At 43.7% G+C, this 18,812-nt stretch overlaps 1 protein-coding gene across 3 annotated transcripts in view; it reads right to left on the bottom strand.

Annotated features, from left to right (window-relative positions):
* MTRF1L (mitochondrial translation release factor 1 like) overlaps window positions 1-18,812 on the bottom strand; it is a 103,464-nt gene that overhangs the window by 72,614 nt on the left and 12,038 nt on the right. For all 3 annotated transcript variants that reach the window (XR_005778468.1, XM_040429491.1, XM_040429487.1), the window contains exons 3-5: window positions 10,083-10,266; window positions 9,828-9,991; window positions 4,598-4,715 (exon numbers count right to left, since the gene is read on the bottom strand). Coding sequence is in view for 2 of the 3 variants with exons in the window: in XM_040429491.1 (XP_040285425.1) it covers window positions 4,598-4,715; window positions 9,828-9,991; window positions 10,083-10,266 (466 nt within the window). In the remaining variant the exon portion in view is untranslated. The remainder of the gene's footprint in view (window positions 1-4,597; window positions 4,716-9,827; window positions 9,992-10,082; window positions 10,267-18,812) is intronic.

Below are 18,812 nucleotides of genomic sequence, written 5' to 3'. Positions count from 1 at the left end.
GACAGGTGCACTCTGCGGTCTTACTAACCCTCGTACTGGTGTAAAATAGAGAGATTAGCCAACATATCCTGCTTGGAGGACATGTCTGAGCCCGAGCACCGCGCCAAGGTTTCTCAAGTAGCTTGGGACCCAACGTTAAAACTACCTGGGCCGTATGGGCAATACCAGGAGCCAGTGGGCGAATTACATGAGCACATGGTCCGACTCAAAGCAATCTCCCAGTAACCTCCAGCATGTGACCATGCATACAATGGGAGGAGGCAGAGAGCTCTGAGCCCCACCCAAGACTGGCTGATATAGCGCGGGCCTCACATGTGCACCAGAATGCTGCCTGTGGATGGAAATGAAGGAACATTCAGACTAGGAGTTTCTACACCTCCAAAAATTCAAAATACAAACTACAAATTGGCTTGGTATTAAAAAGCAGGAAGTGCTCAACCCCATATGCAGTGGTGCATCTATACAGGGGGGGGGGGCAGATCCTGCACTTGTGGTCCGCTGCTAATGGCAAGCCCCAGCAAAAATGCATACAATAGATGATGCCTGCAGCGGACCACAAGTACCACAATGGACATCCTACACAGGATAGTAATTGTGTGGATGTGATAAACAGTATATATAATATAACAAAAACAAAGACAGGTGCACTCTGCGGTCTTACTAACCCTCGTACTGGTGTAAAATTGAGAATTAGCCAACATATCCTGCTTGGAGGACATGTCTGAGCCCGAGCACCGCGCCAAGGTTTCTCAAGTAGCTCGGGAACCTAACGCTAAACCTACCTGGGCCGTATGGGCAATACCAGGAGCCAGTGGGCGAATTACAGGTGCGCAAGGTCCGACTCAAAGCAATCTCCCAGTAACCTCCAGCATGTGACCATGCATACAATGGGAGGAGGCAGAGAGCTCTCAGCCCCACCCAAGACTGGCTGATATAGCCCGGGCCTCACATGTGCACCAGAATGCTGCCTGTGGATGGAAATAAAGGAACATTCAGACTAGGAGTTTCTACACCTTCAAAAAATTCAAAATACAAACTACAAATTGGCGTGGTATTAAAAAGCAGGAAGTGCTCAACCCCATATGCAGTGGTGCATCTATACCGGGGGGGCAGATCCTGCACTTGTGGTCCGCTGCTAATGACAATCCCCAACAAAAATGCATACAATATTCCGTAAAACCTGTAATTTATACATTTATATCACTGCTTTTTCTACCTCCTTTTAACAGCACTGGTACAGGGAGAAGGGGTTATCAGTTATTGATTGCAGTGTGTGTATAAGCGTCCCTACAGAGATAGCGGTCACGCACTGATAATTCCTCCCTCCTGTACTGATAGATATTCACAAGGCTGCAGGAGTTTTATTCTATACAGCTCAGCTCCTCCTGCTCTATAATATGGTGCTTTCAGATTGCATTTTTGGTGACAGGTCCTCTTTAAAGTGCTGTTTCCAGTACATCTGTAAAAAAAGTGATAAAGTGGCCAACTCATTTAACCCTTAAGGACTTAGGACGTACTGGTACGGCATGGTTCCCGAGTCCTTAAGGACCCATGACGTACCGGGCGGTGATCGTAACCCGGTGCCTGCTCAAATTATTGAGCAGGCACCTTGGCTGCCCGTGTCGGCGATCGCCGCAAACCGCAGGTCAATTCAGAGCTGCGGTTTGCGGCTTTTACCTGTGCTTGCGGTGGTGATCGGGCGTGCCATCGGGTCCCCATCCTTAGGCATCGCGCTGCCTTCCGGTGACGAGCCTGTGAGATCCAGCCCCCTGGATCTCGCAGGCCGGAAGCTGTATGAGTAATACACACAGTATTACTCATACAGCCAATGCATTCCAATACAGAAGTATTGGAATGCATTGTAAAGGATTAGACCCCAAAAGTTCAAGTCCCAAAGTGGGACAAAAAAATAAAGTGAAAAAAAAAAAAAAATAAAGTTTAAAAAAATAAAGTTTTCCTCCCAAAAAAATGTAAGTTTCAAGTAAAAACAAACAAAAACGTCATTTTCCCCAAATAAAGTAAAAAAATAATTGGTAAAAAAATAGGTGAAAAAAAAAAAAAAAAAAAAAGTATACATATTAGGTATCGCCGCATCCGTATCGACCGGCGCTATAAAAATATCACATGACCTAACCCCTCAGATGAACACTGTAAAAAATAAAAAATAATAACTGTGCTAAATAAGCCATTTTTTTGTCACCTTACATCACAAAAAGTACAACAGCAAGCGATCAAAAAGGCGTTTGCCTACCAATCTAACCGTCACCTCATCCCGCAAAAAATGAGCCCCTACCTGAGACAATCGCCCAAAAACTAAAAAAACTATGGCTCAAAATATGGAGACACTAAAACATCATCTTTTTATTTTTAAAAAGCTGTTATTGTGTAAAACTTACATAAATAAAAAAAAAAGTATACATATTAGGTATCGCCGCGTTCGTATCGACCGGCTCTATAAAAATATCACATGACCTAACCCCTCAGATGAACACTGTAAAAAATAAAAACTGCTAAATAAACCATTTTTTGTCACCTTACATCACAAAAAGTGTAATAGCAAGAGATCAAAAAGTCATATGCACCCCAAAATAGTGCCAATCAACCGTTATCTCATCCCACAAAAATCATACCCTACCTAAGATAATCGCCCAAAAACTGAAAAAATTATGGCTTTCAGACTATGGAAACACTAAAACACGATTTTTTTTGCTTCAAAAAAGAAATTGTGTAAAAGTTACATAAAAAAAAAAAAAAAAAAAGTATACATATTAAATATCGCCGCATCCGTGACAACCTGGTCTATAAAAATACCACATGATCTAACCTGTCAGATGAATGTTGTAAATAACAAAAAATTAAAACGGTGACAAAACAGCTATTTCTTGTTACCTTGCCTCACAAAAAGTGTAATAGAGCAACCAAAAATCATATGTACCCTAAAATAGTACCAACAAAACTGCCACCCTATCCCGTAGTTTGTAAAATGGGGCCACTTTTTTGGAGTTTCTACTCTAGGGGTGCATCAGGGGGGCTTCAAATGGGACATGGTGTCAAAAAAAAAACAAAACAGTCCAGCAAAATCTGCCTTCCAAAAACCGTATGGCATTCCATTCCTTCTGCGCCCTTCCGTGTGCCCGTACAGCGGTTTACGACCACATATGGGGTGTTTCTGTAAACTACAGAATCTGGGCCATAAATATTGAGTTTGGTTTGGCTGTTAACCCTTGCTTTGTAACTGGAAAAAAATTATTAAAATGGAAAATCTGCCAAAAAAGTGAAATTTTGAAATTGTATCTCCGTAAATTCTTGTGGAACACCTAAAGGGTTAACAAAGTTTGTAAAATCAGTTTTAAAAACCTTAAGGAGTGTGGTTTATAGAATGGGATCATTTTTGGGTGGTTTCTATTATGTAAGCCTCGCAAAGAGACTTCAGACCTGAACTGGTCCCTAAAAATTGGGTTTTTGAAAATTTCAGAAAAATTTCAAGATTTGCTTCTAAACTTCTAAGCCTTGTAACATCCCCAAAAAAATAAAATATCATTCCCAAAATGATCCAAACATGAAGTAGACATATGGGGAATGTGAAGTAATAACTATTTTTGGAGGTATTACTATGTATTATAGATGTAGAGAAATTGAAACTTGGAAATTTGCAATTTTTTTTTACAAATTTTTGGTAAATTTGGTATTTTTTTTACTTCATTTTACCAGTGTCATGAAGTACAATATGTGACGAAAAAACAATCTCAGAATGGCCTGGATAAGTCAAAGCGTTTTAAAGTTATCACCACTTAAAGTGACACTGGTCAGATTTGTAAAAAATGCCCGGGTCTTTAAGGTGAAATAGGGCTGAGTCCTTAAGGGGTTGTCCAGGATTAGAGAGAAATGGCAATTGTATTCCAAAAACAGAGCCAGGCCTATCCATGGGTTGTGTGGACTACTGCATTTCAGCCTTTTACCAGACACTGCCCTTAAATGGGTGAGGTTCTGTATTTGGAAGAAAACAGCCATGATTTTCTAATCCTAAAAAGCCCTTAAAGATAGGCAATCAACGTTAAAAACTGAACAAAAGAAAAAAAACACACACAGACATACAGGTCAGTGACAGCTGAAGTCTGAAGGTGGATTTACACGGACCGATATTTGAGCAGATTATCAGGAATGAATGTTCCAGTGAACGCTCATTCCCGACAATCTGTTAACTTGCCGCAGATCATCCGATGAACGAGCAAAAACACTCGTTCAGCGAGTAATCCGGTCGTTCGTGCAGGCGCATAAAATTATCATTTCTGGGTAGCAGATTGTGCTGTTAAAATGCTATCTACTTCCCAGAAACAATGCAGCTGTATGGGGACCAGCGATGGCTATAGCGATCCCTCATCCTCATACTGTGGAGGTGATCACTGCATATGCATGTACAGTAAATGCAGCAGTCCCCTTCACTGAACGAGCAGCCGACTTCCCTACAATAAGGGTATGTAAATCCGCCTTCACTTCCTGATGTTGATCAGTTGATAAAGTTATGCAAAAAAAAAAAAAAAAAAAAAAAAGGCACATCACCAAACAAACAAGACCTCATATAACAGGGCTCACCTACCAGTTGGTATGTGCACCATCCTTACAGCACTATCTGTAGTATTTACGTGCTGGCCTCCGGCACCACTTGCTCTTTTGGTTTCAATACGTAAATCCTTGGGATTAATCACTAAATTAATCTGCAGACAAATGAAATAGTTTTTTTTTTCAATATGTTAGCAATAAAGCTGCCTTTTGTCATGTTTCCAATGTTGCTCAAATGATTTGTGTTCCGGTGTTCTGTCAGAAAACCTTACCTCGTCAGATTCCCTTACCCCACGTGACTTCCGGGGGTGTGCGCCTCTGCCCAAGCGCAGTACCAGGGCATGGGTAATGTAAAATTACAGAGAGCGTTGGTTGACTCATGGACGCGCGCATGGACACCGCGCGTGCGCTCTCAGGGGTAAGGAGATCTGACTGTCTTGTCTTGTTAAATCTCCTTACCCTCATACTGCGCAAGGGCGGATTGTAAAACCTCCTTACCCTCACTACACAGCTGAAAACGCGCTGTATAGTGGGGTTAAGGAGATTTTACAATCCACGCGTGTGTAGTTTGAGGGTAAGGAGATTTAACAACACAAAAGACCATCAGATCTCCTTCCCCTAAAAGCGCACGCGCAGTGTCCGTGTGCACGTCCATGAGCCAACGCTCACTGTAATTTTACCTTACCCATGCCCTGGTACTGCACTTGCGCGGAGGTGCTGTGCCATGGTACTGCGCTTGCGCGGAGGCGCACACCCCCTCGGCAGAATCTGACGAGGTAAGGTTTTCTGACAGAACACCGGCTTATAAAACACACTTATCATTTCTGCTTTTACTTGCCGGACACTGAGCACAGTTTGCAGTTGGCTTTCAGTCTGGATGCCCAGAAGGCAGTCATCTTGCAGCCTCAGTACCACTAAATCAGGGATGCCCAACCTGCGGCAAATCTTCAACTCCCAGCATGCCCGGACAGCCTACAGCTGGAAGGCCACAGGTTGGGCATCCCTGCACTAAATCAGTCCATGTCACCATAAGCATTGTAGTAGTCACTGGAGGTTTGGGCTTAAAGGGGCTGTCGAGTCTTGTACAGAGAAATCTCATAATGTTATTCAACTTTCTAATATACCTTTTGTTTGAATCACTCACAGATTTTAAAATCTTTGTGTACATGTCAGAAATTAAAAGGTACCCATACACTTTCGATAGCGTGCGGCCAGCAGCTATTTCTCCTGACTCCACCATACACATGCACGCCTGGTTTGGCCAAGGATGTACGAGTTTTCAAAAGCAACAGAGGAGGAAGTTGCTATTAAACACATTTGGCAGCAGCGTCTCTTCTGCCAGAACAAAATTCTTCTTTCCCTCAAAATCTGTCACTTCCCGAGGCCCCCATACACATAGTCAGCCAGCCCTGCTGAAATTGGTGGGTTCAGCCGACGATAATCTAATGTGTTCTCTAGGATGCAAAAACTGATGACCTCGCCCTAGGAGAGGTCATCAATCTCAGATTGGTGGAGTTCCCAATCAGTGGTTTCGGGGTAGATCTGGCACCGCAAGTAGGCTCCAGAACTGTACAGCTCCAACCGCAGTGTAGTGGATGGAGCTAGTTACTGCAGTGCTACTGCCATTCACTTCAATGGGAGCGACACTGCATTAACTGGCTCCATCCACTGCACAATGGATGAAGCTGTGTAGTTTGGGGTCGGAGATACTCCTGAAAAGCTGAGCAGTGGAGGTGCGGGGTGTCTGTCCACTGCCAATCTGACATTGATGACATTAAATCCTGGGGAGACCCTTGTAAACAGGAATATATATTGTCTGCTGATTGACAAGATTCCACCTATTCAAAAGCAGCACATTACAGATAGAACTGACTGAAAGCAAACATTTACTTTAACCACTTCCCATCTGGGCCCTTTGTCCCCTTCCTGACCAGGCCAAATTTTTCAAAACTGACATATCTCACTTTATGTGGTAATAACTTTGGAACGCCTTTATTTATCCAAGTCATTCAGAGATTGTTTTCTCGTGACACATTGTACTTCATGATAGTCATAAATTTGAGTCAAAATATTTCACCTTTATTTATGAAAAAATCCCAAATTTACCCAAAAATTTGAAAAATTCTCAATTTTCTAAATTTCAATTTCTCTGCTTTTAAAACAGAAAGTGATACCTCATAAAATATTTATTATTTAACATTCCCCATATGTCTACTTTATGTTGGCATCATTTTGGAAATGTCATTTTATTTTTTTAGGACGTTAGAAGGCTTAGAAGTTTAGAAGGAATTCTTCAAATTTTTAAGAAAATTGCCAAAATCCACTTTATAAGGACCAGTTCAGGTCTGAAGTCACTTTGTGGGGCCTACATAGTGGATACCCCCATAAATGACCCCATTGTAGAAACTACACCCCTCAAGGTATTCAAAACCGATTTTACAAACTTTGTTAACCCTTTAGGCGTTCCACAAGAATTAAAGGAAAATGGAGATCAAATTTTTAAATTTCACTTTTTTGGCAGATTTTCCATTTTAATCAATTTTTTTCTTTAACACATCGATGGTTAACAGCCAAACAAAACTCAATATTTATTACCCAGATTCTGCGGTTTACAGAAACACCCCACATGTGGTCATAAACTGCTGTATGGGCACACGGCAGGGCGCAGAAGAAAAGGAACTCCACATGGTTTTTAGATGCCATGTCCCATTTGAAGCCCCCTGATGCACCCTTACAGTAGAAACTCCCAAGAAGTGACCCCATTTTGGAAACTAGGGGATAAGGTGCCAGTTTTATTAGTACTATTTTTGGGTACATATGATTTTTTGATCATTCATTATAACACTTTATGGGGCAAGGTGACCAAAAAATTGGTTGTTTTAGCACAGTTTCTATTTATTTATTTTTACAGCGTTCACCTGAGGGGTTCAGTCAAGTGACATTTTTATAGAGCAGATTGTTACGGACGTGGCGATACCTAATATGTATACTTTTTCTCATTTATTAAAGTTTTACACAATAGCATTTTTGAAACAAAAAAATTATGTTTTAATGTGTCCATGTTCTGAGAGCTATAGTTTTTTTATTTTTTGAGAGATTTTCTTATGTAGGGGCTCATTTTTTGCGGGATGAGGTGACTGTTTTATTGGTACTATTTTGTGGGACATACGCGTTTTTGATCACTTGGTGTTGCACCTTTTGTGATGCAAGGTGACAAAAATTGCTTGTTTTGACACAGTTTTTATTTTTTTATTTTTACGGTGTTCACCCGAGGGGTTAGGTCATCTGATATTTTTATAGAGCTGGTTTTTATGGACGCGGCAATACCTAATATGTATACTTTTTTTTATTTGTTTCACTTTAACACAATAATAGCATTTTTGAAACCAAAAAAATGATGATGTTTTAGTGTCTCCATGTTCTAAGAGCTATAGTTTTTTTATTTTTTAAGAGATTTTCTTATGTAGGGGCTCATTTTTTGCGGGATGAGGTGACGGTTTTATTGGTACTATTTTGTGGGACATACGCGTTTTTGATCACTTGGTGTTGCACCTTTTGTGATGCAAGGTGCCAAAAATTGCTTGTTTTGACAGGTTTTTTTTTTTTTTTTTTACGGTGTTCACCCGAGGGGTTAGGTCATGTGATACTTTTATAGAGCTGGTTTTTACGGACGCGGCGATACCTAATATGTCTATTTTATTTTATTTTTTCTATTTTTAATTTTTTTTTTTTATTCCTTACTTGGGAACTTTTTTTTTTTTACATGTGAAACTTTATTTTATTTTATTTTTTCAACCCTTTATTTTTTTTATTTTTTTTTTACACTTTTCGTCCCCCATAAGGTCATACAAGACCTCTGGGGGACATTTGCTTCACTTTTTCTTTTTTTTTTCACAGTTGATTTCTCCTGTAACTGGGGCTGACATAGTAGCCCCAGTTACAGAAGAAATGCACCCCTATAGAGGCTGTACAGCAGCAATCCAGCGCTGTACAGCCTCACAGCAGGGCTGATCGAGGTCTGTGAGAGACCTCACACAGCCCCTGCACTCTCCGGTCCCGTCGGTCACATGACCGCCGGGCCGGAACAGGAAGCGCACAGCGCTTCCTTCTCTGCAGACACAGCGCTCGGTGAGCGCTGTGTCTGCAGCGATCGTGAAGGCAGGGACACCTGGGCACTGTCCCTGCCTCCTCTCTGGGTTGCCCTGCTGTCACTGACAGCGGGCAACCCGATCAGCAGCTGCACGATTAGCGTGCAGCTGCTATTTCTGACAGGACGTTCTAAAACGTGCTGTCAGAAATAGACGTCCACCCATAGGACGTTTATATCCTATGGGCGGACGTGAGGCGGTTAAAGGGGTTTTCTGGTTCATAGTTAATACGGTTGGAAAAAAAAAAAGACATAAGTCCATCAAGTTCAACCAAGGGATAGGTGGGGATGTGAATGGTAATAAGTACTTTTTAAGTAATGCCCTCGACTGAAATAAAAAAATTCATATTGACCTGCTCGCCGCCGCTCCGGTCATCCATGTTCTGGTCCCCAGAGGGTTTACAGCCGGCGCTGCATGGTCACATGCTCTGCTGCAGCCAATAACTGGCTTCAGCGGTAGAGTGGCCACAAGCAGCACATCAACGCTGAAGCCTGTCATTGGATGCAGTGGAGCATGTGACCATGCAGCAGCCAGATATAAACACAGTAGAGGCAGGGCGGAAGACTGGAGCGGCTGGGAACAAGTCAATATGATTTTTTTTTTATTATTTCAGGATGCAGTTTAAAGGACATCTATTACATTTTTTTATCATAGATTAACAACCTTAATGTATATATATGTAATTTTTCAGATAACACCTGTACCCTTACTGCAGAAGTCTGCAGTAAGGGTACAGAGCGGTGGTAACCAGTTGGGGGGGGGGGGGGGGGGGGGGGTGTACCTGCACAGACTCACTATCCAATCAGTGCCTCTATTTTCAGACTGTGCAGGGACACCCACGACCCCCCCCCCCCAAACTTGTTACCTCCCCTCTGTAACCTTACTGCAGACTGCTAGCAATTCATTCATAACTTCTAGTAGAAATAATAAAGGAATGGCACAACATGGAGCCATAGGACTAGATGCTCTAGAATTGTTATTACATGGGGAATGCATGAAGCTATTACAACAGGCATGTCAGGAGTGGTGATAGGTCCTCTTTAAACAGGAAAGGCAGATAACAGTGAATTACCAATTTTTTACTTTCTGTGAACTCCATTTTTGAAGCACAACCCTCACCTCACTTGGTTGTGGCAGAATAGCTACAGTCATAGTACTTGTATGAATCCGTCCTTGTTTCTCAGTCCTGGGGACTCTCTGAACTCTGTGCACACCACCCTCATATTTCAAGTGTTTATAAGCATCAGAACCACCCATACTTGCTGTTGCATGACGCACTCCTCCTGAAATACAGACAATATTGATAGGCATGACCAAGGTACATGACAATACATCCACTAGGTGGCGATAAAAATATTTTGCTGCATTATTCACCTAAGTCACTGTGAAAATATTCCAGTATGTCAAAGCTCCAGTTTTTATAGGCGGCATAACGCTGATACATATCAAATATTTCAGCAGTGAAGAGCATGGCCTCTTGTCCTCCGACACCAGCGGTCACCTCTAATATAAGATTACAGTCGTCAGCTTCGTCTTTGGAAATTAACAGCCAAGCCACCTGTACAATGCAAATCATTAAGAAATGTCAGATCTACCATATAATCCGAGTGATGGTGTAAGAACACGCGTTTACATGTGGCGTTATAGTAAACTGGCAGACTATAGCGAGCGACAAAAGATGTGGTAAATAGTCAGCGGGTAGGACATCAGTATCTGATTGGTGGGGGTCTGACTCCCAGCACCACCGTCAATCAGCTGTTTGAAGAGGCTGCGTGGCTGTGGTGAGCACCGTGGCCTCTTCCAAGGCAAGTGATGTATCGTTCATTGGTCACGTGGCCTAGGCACAGTTCTGTTTCATTGAAGTGAATGCGGCTGAGCTGCAATACCAAGCACAGCCACTATCCAGTGAACGGTGCTGTGCTTGGTAACCTGTGAGGCGGCTGATGTCCATGCTGCGGCCTCCTCAAACAGCTGATCAGTGGGAATCCCGGTTGTTGGACCCCTGCCAATGTAATATTGATGACCTGTCCTGAGGTCATCAATATCAGAATCCCAGAAAACCTCTTAAAAAGGGGCTGTCCTCAGGATAGGTCATCAATATCAGATCCCTGATCATTGGATCAGATGCTGGGAGTCAGCCCCCTGGCCGATCAGCTCTTTGAAGAGAAGGCCACGTTTGTACGAGCTCTGCCATCTCTTCACTGTTTACCTGTTCGCAGTCGTAAGCAGGTGTAATTACAACGATGCCGTCCTATTCACTTCTATGGGGCGGTTCTGTAGTATTCACTTAAAGGGCTTCGGTCACCCCCAAAACACATTTTTTTTGGGCTTGTTAAAATCCCTATTTAACAACTATTCCCTATATAGGGCTCTTACCTTGGTCTGTGGCTTCTTTTCCTTAGAAAATCATTCTTTTAAAATATGCAAATCACTTCACTACCAGCAAGTAGGGCGTCTACTTGCTGGTAGCCGCCGCAAAAAACCGCCCCCTCCTCCTGTTGATTGACAGGGCCAGCCGTGATCTCCTCCTCCGGCCAGCCCTGTCAGCATTTCAAATCCCGCGCCTGTCTTCATACGGCGCAGGCGCTCTGAGAGAAGGAGGCTCGCCTCTTCAGCACTCCCTCAGTGCGCCTGCACCGATGACGTCACCGAAAGAGAAGACGTCATCGGCGCAGGCGCACTGAGGAAGTGCTGAGGAGGGGGCCTGCGTCGAATGAAGACAGGCGCGGGATTTGAAATGCTGACAGGGCCAGCCGGAGGAGGAGAGCGCTCGCTGGCCCTGTCAATCAACAGGAGGAGGGGGCGGTTTTTTGCGGCGGCTACCAGCAAGTAGACGCCCTACTTGCTGGTAGTGAATTGATTTGCATATTTTAAAAGATCGATTTTTAAGGAAAAGAAGCCACAGAACAAGGTAAGAGCCCTATATAGGGAATAGTCGTTAAATAAGGATTTTAACAAGCCCAAAAAAAAAAAAGTGTGTTTTGGGGGTGACAGAAGCCCTTTAACCACCTCAGCCCCCAGTGCTTAAACACCCTGAAAGACCAGGCCACTTTTTACACTTCTGACCTACACTACTTTCACCGTTTATTGCTCGGTCATGCAACTTACCACCCAAATGAATTTTACCTCCTTTTCTTCTCACTAATAGAGCTTTCATTTGGTGGTATTTCATTGCTGCTGACATTTTTACTTTTTTTGTTATTAATCGAAATTTTACGATTTTTTTGCAAAAAAATGACATTTTTCACTTTCAGTTGTAAAATTTTGCAAAAAAAACGACATCCATATAGAAATTTTGCTCTAAATTTATAGTTCTACATGTCTTTGATAAAAAAAAAATGTTTGGGTAGAAAAAAAATGGTTTGGGTAAAAGTTATAGCGTTTACAAACTATGGTACAAAAATGTGAATTTCCGCTTTTTGAAGCAGCTCTGACTTTCTGAGCACCTGTCATGTTTCCTGAGGTTCTACAATGCCCAGACAGTACAAACACCCCACAAATGACCCCATTTCTGAAAGTACACACCCTAAGGTATTCGCTGATGGGCATAGTGAGTTCATAGAACTTTTTATTTTTTGTCACAAGTTAGCGGAAAATGATGATTTTTTTTTTTTTTTTCTTACAAAGTCTCATATTCCACTAACTTGTGACAAAAAATAAAAAGTTCTATGAACTCACTATGCCCATCAGCGAATACCTTGGGGTCTCTTCTTTCCAAAATGGGGTCACTTGTGGGGTAGTTATACTGCCCTGGCATTCTAGGGGCCCAAATGTGTGGTAAGGAGTTTGAAATCAAATTCAGTGAAAAATGACCTGTGAAATCCTAAAGGTGCTCTTTGGAATATGGGCCCCTTTGCCCACCTAGGCTGCAAAAAAGTGTCACACATCTGGTATCCCCGTACTCAGGAGAAGTTGAGGAATGTGTTTTGGGGTGTCTTTTTACATATACCCATGCTGGGTGAGATAAATATCTTGGTCAAATGACAACTTTGTATAAAAAAATGGGAAAAGTTGTCTTTTGCCAAGATATTTCTCTCACCCAGCATGGGTATATATAAAATGACACCCCAAAACACATTCCCCACCTTCTCCTGAGTACGGAGATACCAGATGTGTGACACTTTTTTGCAGCCTAGGTGGGCAAAGGGGCCCATATTCCAAAGAGCACCTTTCGGATTTCACTCGTCATTTTTTACTGAATTTGATTTCAAACTCCTTACCACACATTTGGGCCCCTAGAATGCCAGGGCAGTATAACTACCCCACAAGTGACCCCATTTTGGAAAGAAGAGACCCCAAGGTATTCGCTGATGGGCATAGTGAGTTCATGGAAGTTTTTATTTTTTGTCACAAGTTAGTGGAATATGAGACTTTGTATGTAAAAAAAAAAAAAAAAAAAAAAAAATCATCATTTTCCACTAACTTGTGACAAAAAATAAAAAATTCTAGGAACTCGCCATGCCCCTCACGGAATACCTTGGGGTGTCTTCTTTACAAAATAGGGTCACTTGTGGGGTAGTTATACTGCCCTGGCATTTTCCAGGGGCCCTAATGTGTGGTAAGTAGGTAAATGACCTGTGAAATCCGAAAGGTGCTCTTTGGAATGTGGGCCCCTTTGCCCACCTAGGCTGCAAAAAAGTGTCACACATCTGGTATCTCCGTACTCAGGAGAAGTTGAGGAATGTGTTTTGGGGTGTCTTTTTACATATACCCATGCTGGGTGAGATAAATATCTTGGTCAAATGACAACTTTGTATAAAAAAATGGGAAAAGTTGTCTTTTGCCAAGATATTTCTCTCACCCAGCATGGGTATATATAAAATGACACCCCAAAACACATTCCCCACCTTCTCCTGAGTACGGAGATACCAGATGTGTGACACTTTTTTGCAGCCTAGGTGGGCAAAGGGGCCCATATTCCAAAGAGCACCTTTCGGATTTCACTCGTCATTTTTTACAGAATTTGATTTCAAACTCCTTACCACACATTTGGGCCCCTAGAATGCCAGGGCAGTATAACTACCCCACAAGTGACCCCATTTTGGAAAGAAGAGACCCCAAGGTATTCGCTGATGGGCATAGTGAGTTCATGGAAGTTTTTATTTTTTGTCACAAGTTAGTGGAATATGAGACTTTGTATGTAAAAAAAAAAAAAAAAAAAAAAAAAATCATCATTTTCCACTAACTTGTGACAAAAAATAAAAAATTCTAGGAACTCGCCATGCCCCTCACGGAATACCTTGGGGTGTCTTCTTTACAAAATAGGGTCACTTGTGGGGTAGTTATACTGCCCTGGCATTTTCCAGGGGCCCTAATGTGTGGTAAGTAGGTAAATGACCTGTGAAATCCGAAAGGTGCTCTTTGGAATGTGGGCCCCTTTGCCCACCTAGGCTGCAAAAAAGTGTCACACATCTGGTATCGCCGTACTCGGGAGAAGTTGGGGAATGTGTTTTGGGGTGTCATTTTACATATACCCATGCTGGGTGAGAGAAATATCTTGGCAAAAGACAACTTTTCCCATTTTTTTTATACAAAGTTGGCATTTGACCAAGATATTTATCTCACCCAGCATGGGTATATGTAAAATGACACCCCAAAACACATTCACCAACTTCTACTGAATACGGAGATACCAGATGTGTGACACTTTTTTGCAGCCTAGGTGGGCAAAGGGGCCCAAATTCCTTTTAGGAGGGCATTTTTAGACATTTGGATACCAGACTTCTTCTCACGCTTTGGGGCCCCTAAAATGCCAGGGCAGTATAAATACCCCACATGTGACCCCATTTTGGAAAGAAGACACCCCAAGGTATTCAATGAGGGGCATGGCGAGTTCATAGAAAAAAAAAAATTTTGGCACAAGTTAGCGGAAATTGATTTTTTTTATTTTTTTTCTCACAAAGTCTCCCTTTCCGCTAACTTGGGACAAAAATTTCAATCTTTCATGGACTCAATATGCCCCTCAGCGAATACCTTGGGGTGTCTTCTTTCCAAAATGGTGTTATTTGTGGGGTGTTTGTACTGCCCTGGCATTTGAGGGTCTCCGCAATCATTACATGTATGCCCAGCATTAGGAGTTTCTGCTATTCTCCTTATATTGAGCATACAGGTAATGAGATTTTTTTTTCCGTTCAGCCGCTGGGCTGAAAGAAAAAAATGAACGGCACAGATTTCTTCATTCGCATCAATCAATGTGGATGAAAAAATCTCTGCCAAAAAAAAAAAAAAGGAGGGGAAAGGCGTCTGCCAGGACATAGGAGCTCCGCCCAACATCCATGCCCACTTAGCTCGTATGCCCTGGCAAACCCGATTTCTCCATTCACATCAATCGATGTGGATGAATAAATCATTGCCGGGATTTTTTTTTTTATATATACAAAGTGTTTGCCAAAGTATATGAACACCGCCACCTCCTCAGCTCATATGCCTCGGCAAACGTATCTTTTACTGCAGAGGAGAAATCTCGTCTTGCAGCGCCGCATACACCGACTTGCGTGTAATCTGACAGCAGCGCAATGCTTCTGTCCGAATGCACATCAGTGCTGCAGCTAGTCGATCGGTTGGTCCACCTGAAAGGTAAAAAAAAAAAAGAAAAAACCAGGCCGCAAAGCAATAACTTTATTAACTTTAGAACAGAACATATTAACTTTTTTTTAACTTTTTTAACTTTTTTACTTACCGGTAATTTTTTTTTTGTTTAGTTTTTTTTACCTTTATAGAACAAACCTCTCCTTCCCCATGGGACAATGTGCAAAGCGCAAATCGCCCAAAGATGTGGCGAAGTACGTTATGCACTTTATCCCAGGTGAAAGGAGAGGTTTGCAGCAGCTGTGAGTGAATGGGCCCTAATAGCCCTGTGTGCCTGTCCTGTGAGATGCAATCCCTATGCTAGGTGTACCTGTGTGTGGTACTTCCGGAAACACTCACCTAAGCATAGGGCAGGGTGGTCAGGGCAGTCAGGACAGAAATAGCGGGTGTCACGCCTTATTCCACTCCTGCTACAGACACAACATTTTTTTCGGGGTGGCGGTTGGGTTGAGGTACCAGCAACGACACTGGGGAAATGTCGCTCGTGTAGACGGCTAACTACACTGGTGGATGGGGCCACGGAACCTCCTGGGTAAAGGAGGTTCGCGATGATCTCTTCCTGGAATTTGAGGAAGGATCCTGTTCTCCCAGCCTTACTGTAGAGAACAAAACTATTATACAGAGCCAATTGAATTAAATATACAGACACCTTCTTATACCAGCGTCTGGTTCTGCGGGAAACTAAATAGGGAGCCAACATCTGGTCATTGAAGTCCACCCCTCCCATGAGCGCATTATAGTCGTGGACTGAGAGGGGCTTTTCAATGACACGGGTTGCCCTTTCAATTTGGATTGTCGTGTCTGCGTGAATGGAGGAGAGCATGTAAACGTCACGCTTGTCTCTCCATTTCACCGCGAGCAGTTCTTCGTTACACAAGGCAGCCCTCTCCCCCCTTGCAAGACGGGTGGTTACAAGCCATTGGGGGAAGCCCACGCGACTAGTTCGCGCGGTGCCACAGGCGCAAATCCGTTCTAGAAACAAATGCCTAAAGAGGGCCACACTTGTGTAAAAATTGTCCACATAAAGATGGTACCCCTTGCCGAATAAGGGTGACACCAAGTCCCAGACTGTCTTCCCACTGCTCCCCAGGTAGTCAGGGCAACCGACCGGCTCCAGGGTCTGATCTTTTCCCTCATAGATCCGAAATTTGTGGGTATAGCCTGTGGCCCTTTCACAGAGCTTATACAATTTGACCCCATACCGGGCACGCTTGCTTGGGATGTATTGTTTGAAGCCAAGGCGCCCGGTAAAATGTATTAGGGACTCGTCTACGCAGATGTTTTGCTCAGGGGTATACAAATCTGCAAATTTCTGGTTGAAATGGTCTATGAGGGGCCGAATTTTGTGGAGCCGGTCAAAAGCTGGGTGGCCTCTGGGACGGGAGGTGGTGTTGTCGCTAAAATGCAGAAAACGCAGGATGGTCTCAAATCGTGTCCTGGACATAGCAGCAGAGAACATGGGCATGTGATGAATTGGGTTCGTGGACCAATATGACCGCAATTCATGCTTTTTTGTCAGGCCCATGTTGAGGAGAAGCCCCAGAAAAATTTTAAGTTCGGAAACTTGGACTGGTTTCCACCGGAAAGGCTGGGCATAATAGCTTTCCGGGTTTGCGGTTATAAATTGTGTGGCATACCGATTTGTTTCTGCCACGACTAAGTCCAAGAGCTCCGCAGTCAAGAACAGCTCAAAAAATCCCAGGGCCGAACCGATTTGAGCCGTCTCAACCCGAACTCCAGACTGGGCGGTGAAAGGGGGAACTACAGGTGCGGCTGAAGTTGGTGACTGCCAATCAGGGTTTGCCAGCACCTCAGGGACTCTAGGGGGTCTACGGGCCTGTCTGCGCGGTGGCTGCGACGGGGTAACTACTGCACGTGCCACCGTACCAGCTTCAACTGCCCTTCTGGTGCTCGCTACTTCACCAGGTTGTACGGCAGTGCTGGTACTAGGTCCAGGAAGGGCTGCGCTGCTGGTGTATGCCTCACCACGTGATCCGGCAGCGACAGCCCCACTCTGCTGCTCTTGAAGCGGATCCTGCGTAACCTGTGGTCTAGCGACACGGGGCCGGGTACGCCTGGTGCTATCAGGGACCTCCACCTCCTCGTCCGAACTTTGGGTCAGAGAGCCACTGCTTTCCACAGGTTCATATTCTGACCCGCTAGATTCGTCAGATAAGGGTTCCCACTCCTCATCCGACTGGGTCAGAATCCTGTAGGCCTCTTCAGAAGAATACCCCCTGTTTGACATTTTGGACTACTAAATTTAGGGGTATTCCCTGAGACTACCCAAGAAAAAAAGCAAACCTGTCTTACAAAGGGGAGGCTAGCGAAGTACCGGAGGCCGCTGCGGTTGATAAAAAATATCAAAACAGATTTTTTTATCGCCGCAGTGCGTGTAAAGTGAATGTGCAGTGATCAAAAAATAATAATTTTTTGTCACTGCGGTGGGGCGGGCGTGGGTGAACGCACGTGTGGGCGATCGATCAGGCCTGATCGGGCAAACACTGCGTTTTGGGTGGAGGGCAAACTAAAGTGACACTAATACTATTATAGATCTGACCGTGATCAGTTTTGATCACTTACAGATACTATAAAAGTACAAATGCTGATTAGCGATACGCTAATCAGCGAATAAAAGTGACTGCGGTGCGGTGGGCTGGGCGCTAACTGACGCTAACTACCTAACCAAGGGGCCTAAACTATCCCTAAAACCTAACAGCCAATACTAGTGAAAAAAAAAAGTGTCAGTTTACACTGATCACTTTTTGTCTTTCACTAAGTGATTGACAGGGGGCGATCAAGGGGTTAATTTGGATGATGGGGGTGATGGATGGTGATCAGGGGCTAAGGGCAGTGTTTTGTGTGTACTCACAGTGATGTCTGCTTCTCTGCTGGATCCAACCGACGAAAAGGACCAGCAGAGGAGCAGAGAAGCCATATAACAGATCATATTTACTAATATGATCTGTTATCTGGCTTGTGATTCGATTTTTTAAAAATCAGCAACCTGCCAGCGACGATCATTGGCTGGCAGGTTGCTGATGCAACTCTCCTCGAACTTTTGCCGGCCCGCGATGCGCATGCGCGGGCCGGCTGAGACCGAAATCTCGCGTCTCGCGAGAAGACGCGCCGGCGCGTCCACTCGGAATGAAACAACCCCCTCCAGGACGCGTCTGTGCGTACAGCGGTCCGGAGGTGGTTAAATAGGAAGAACTGTCCCATTGAAGTGAAAGGGATGGCTTAGGTGTAATTACACCTGCTCACCACTGCGGTTGCGACGGTGAGCAGGTAAACAATGAAGAGAAGGCAACTCTCGAACGAGCACCGCTTTCTCTTCAAGTAGCTAATCAGCGTGTTTACCAGGAGATGGCTCCCCACCAATGATATTGATGACCTATCCTGAGTATAAGTCAATAAGAAAAAAAAAAAAAAAAAAAAAATTAAATCATACAACCCCTTTAAGGCTACTTTCACACTAGCGTTCGGGGCTCCGCTTGCGAGTTCCGTTTGAAGGCT

The sequence above is a fragment of the Bufo bufo genome, chromosome 4, assembly GCF_905171765.1.
Source record: "Bufo bufo chromosome 4, aBufBuf1.1, whole genome shotgun sequence".
Taxonomy (NCBI): Eukaryota; Metazoa; Chordata; class Amphibia; order Anura; family Bufonidae; genus Bufo; species Bufo bufo.
This window is presented reverse-complemented; position numbering and strand designations above follow the sequence as displayed.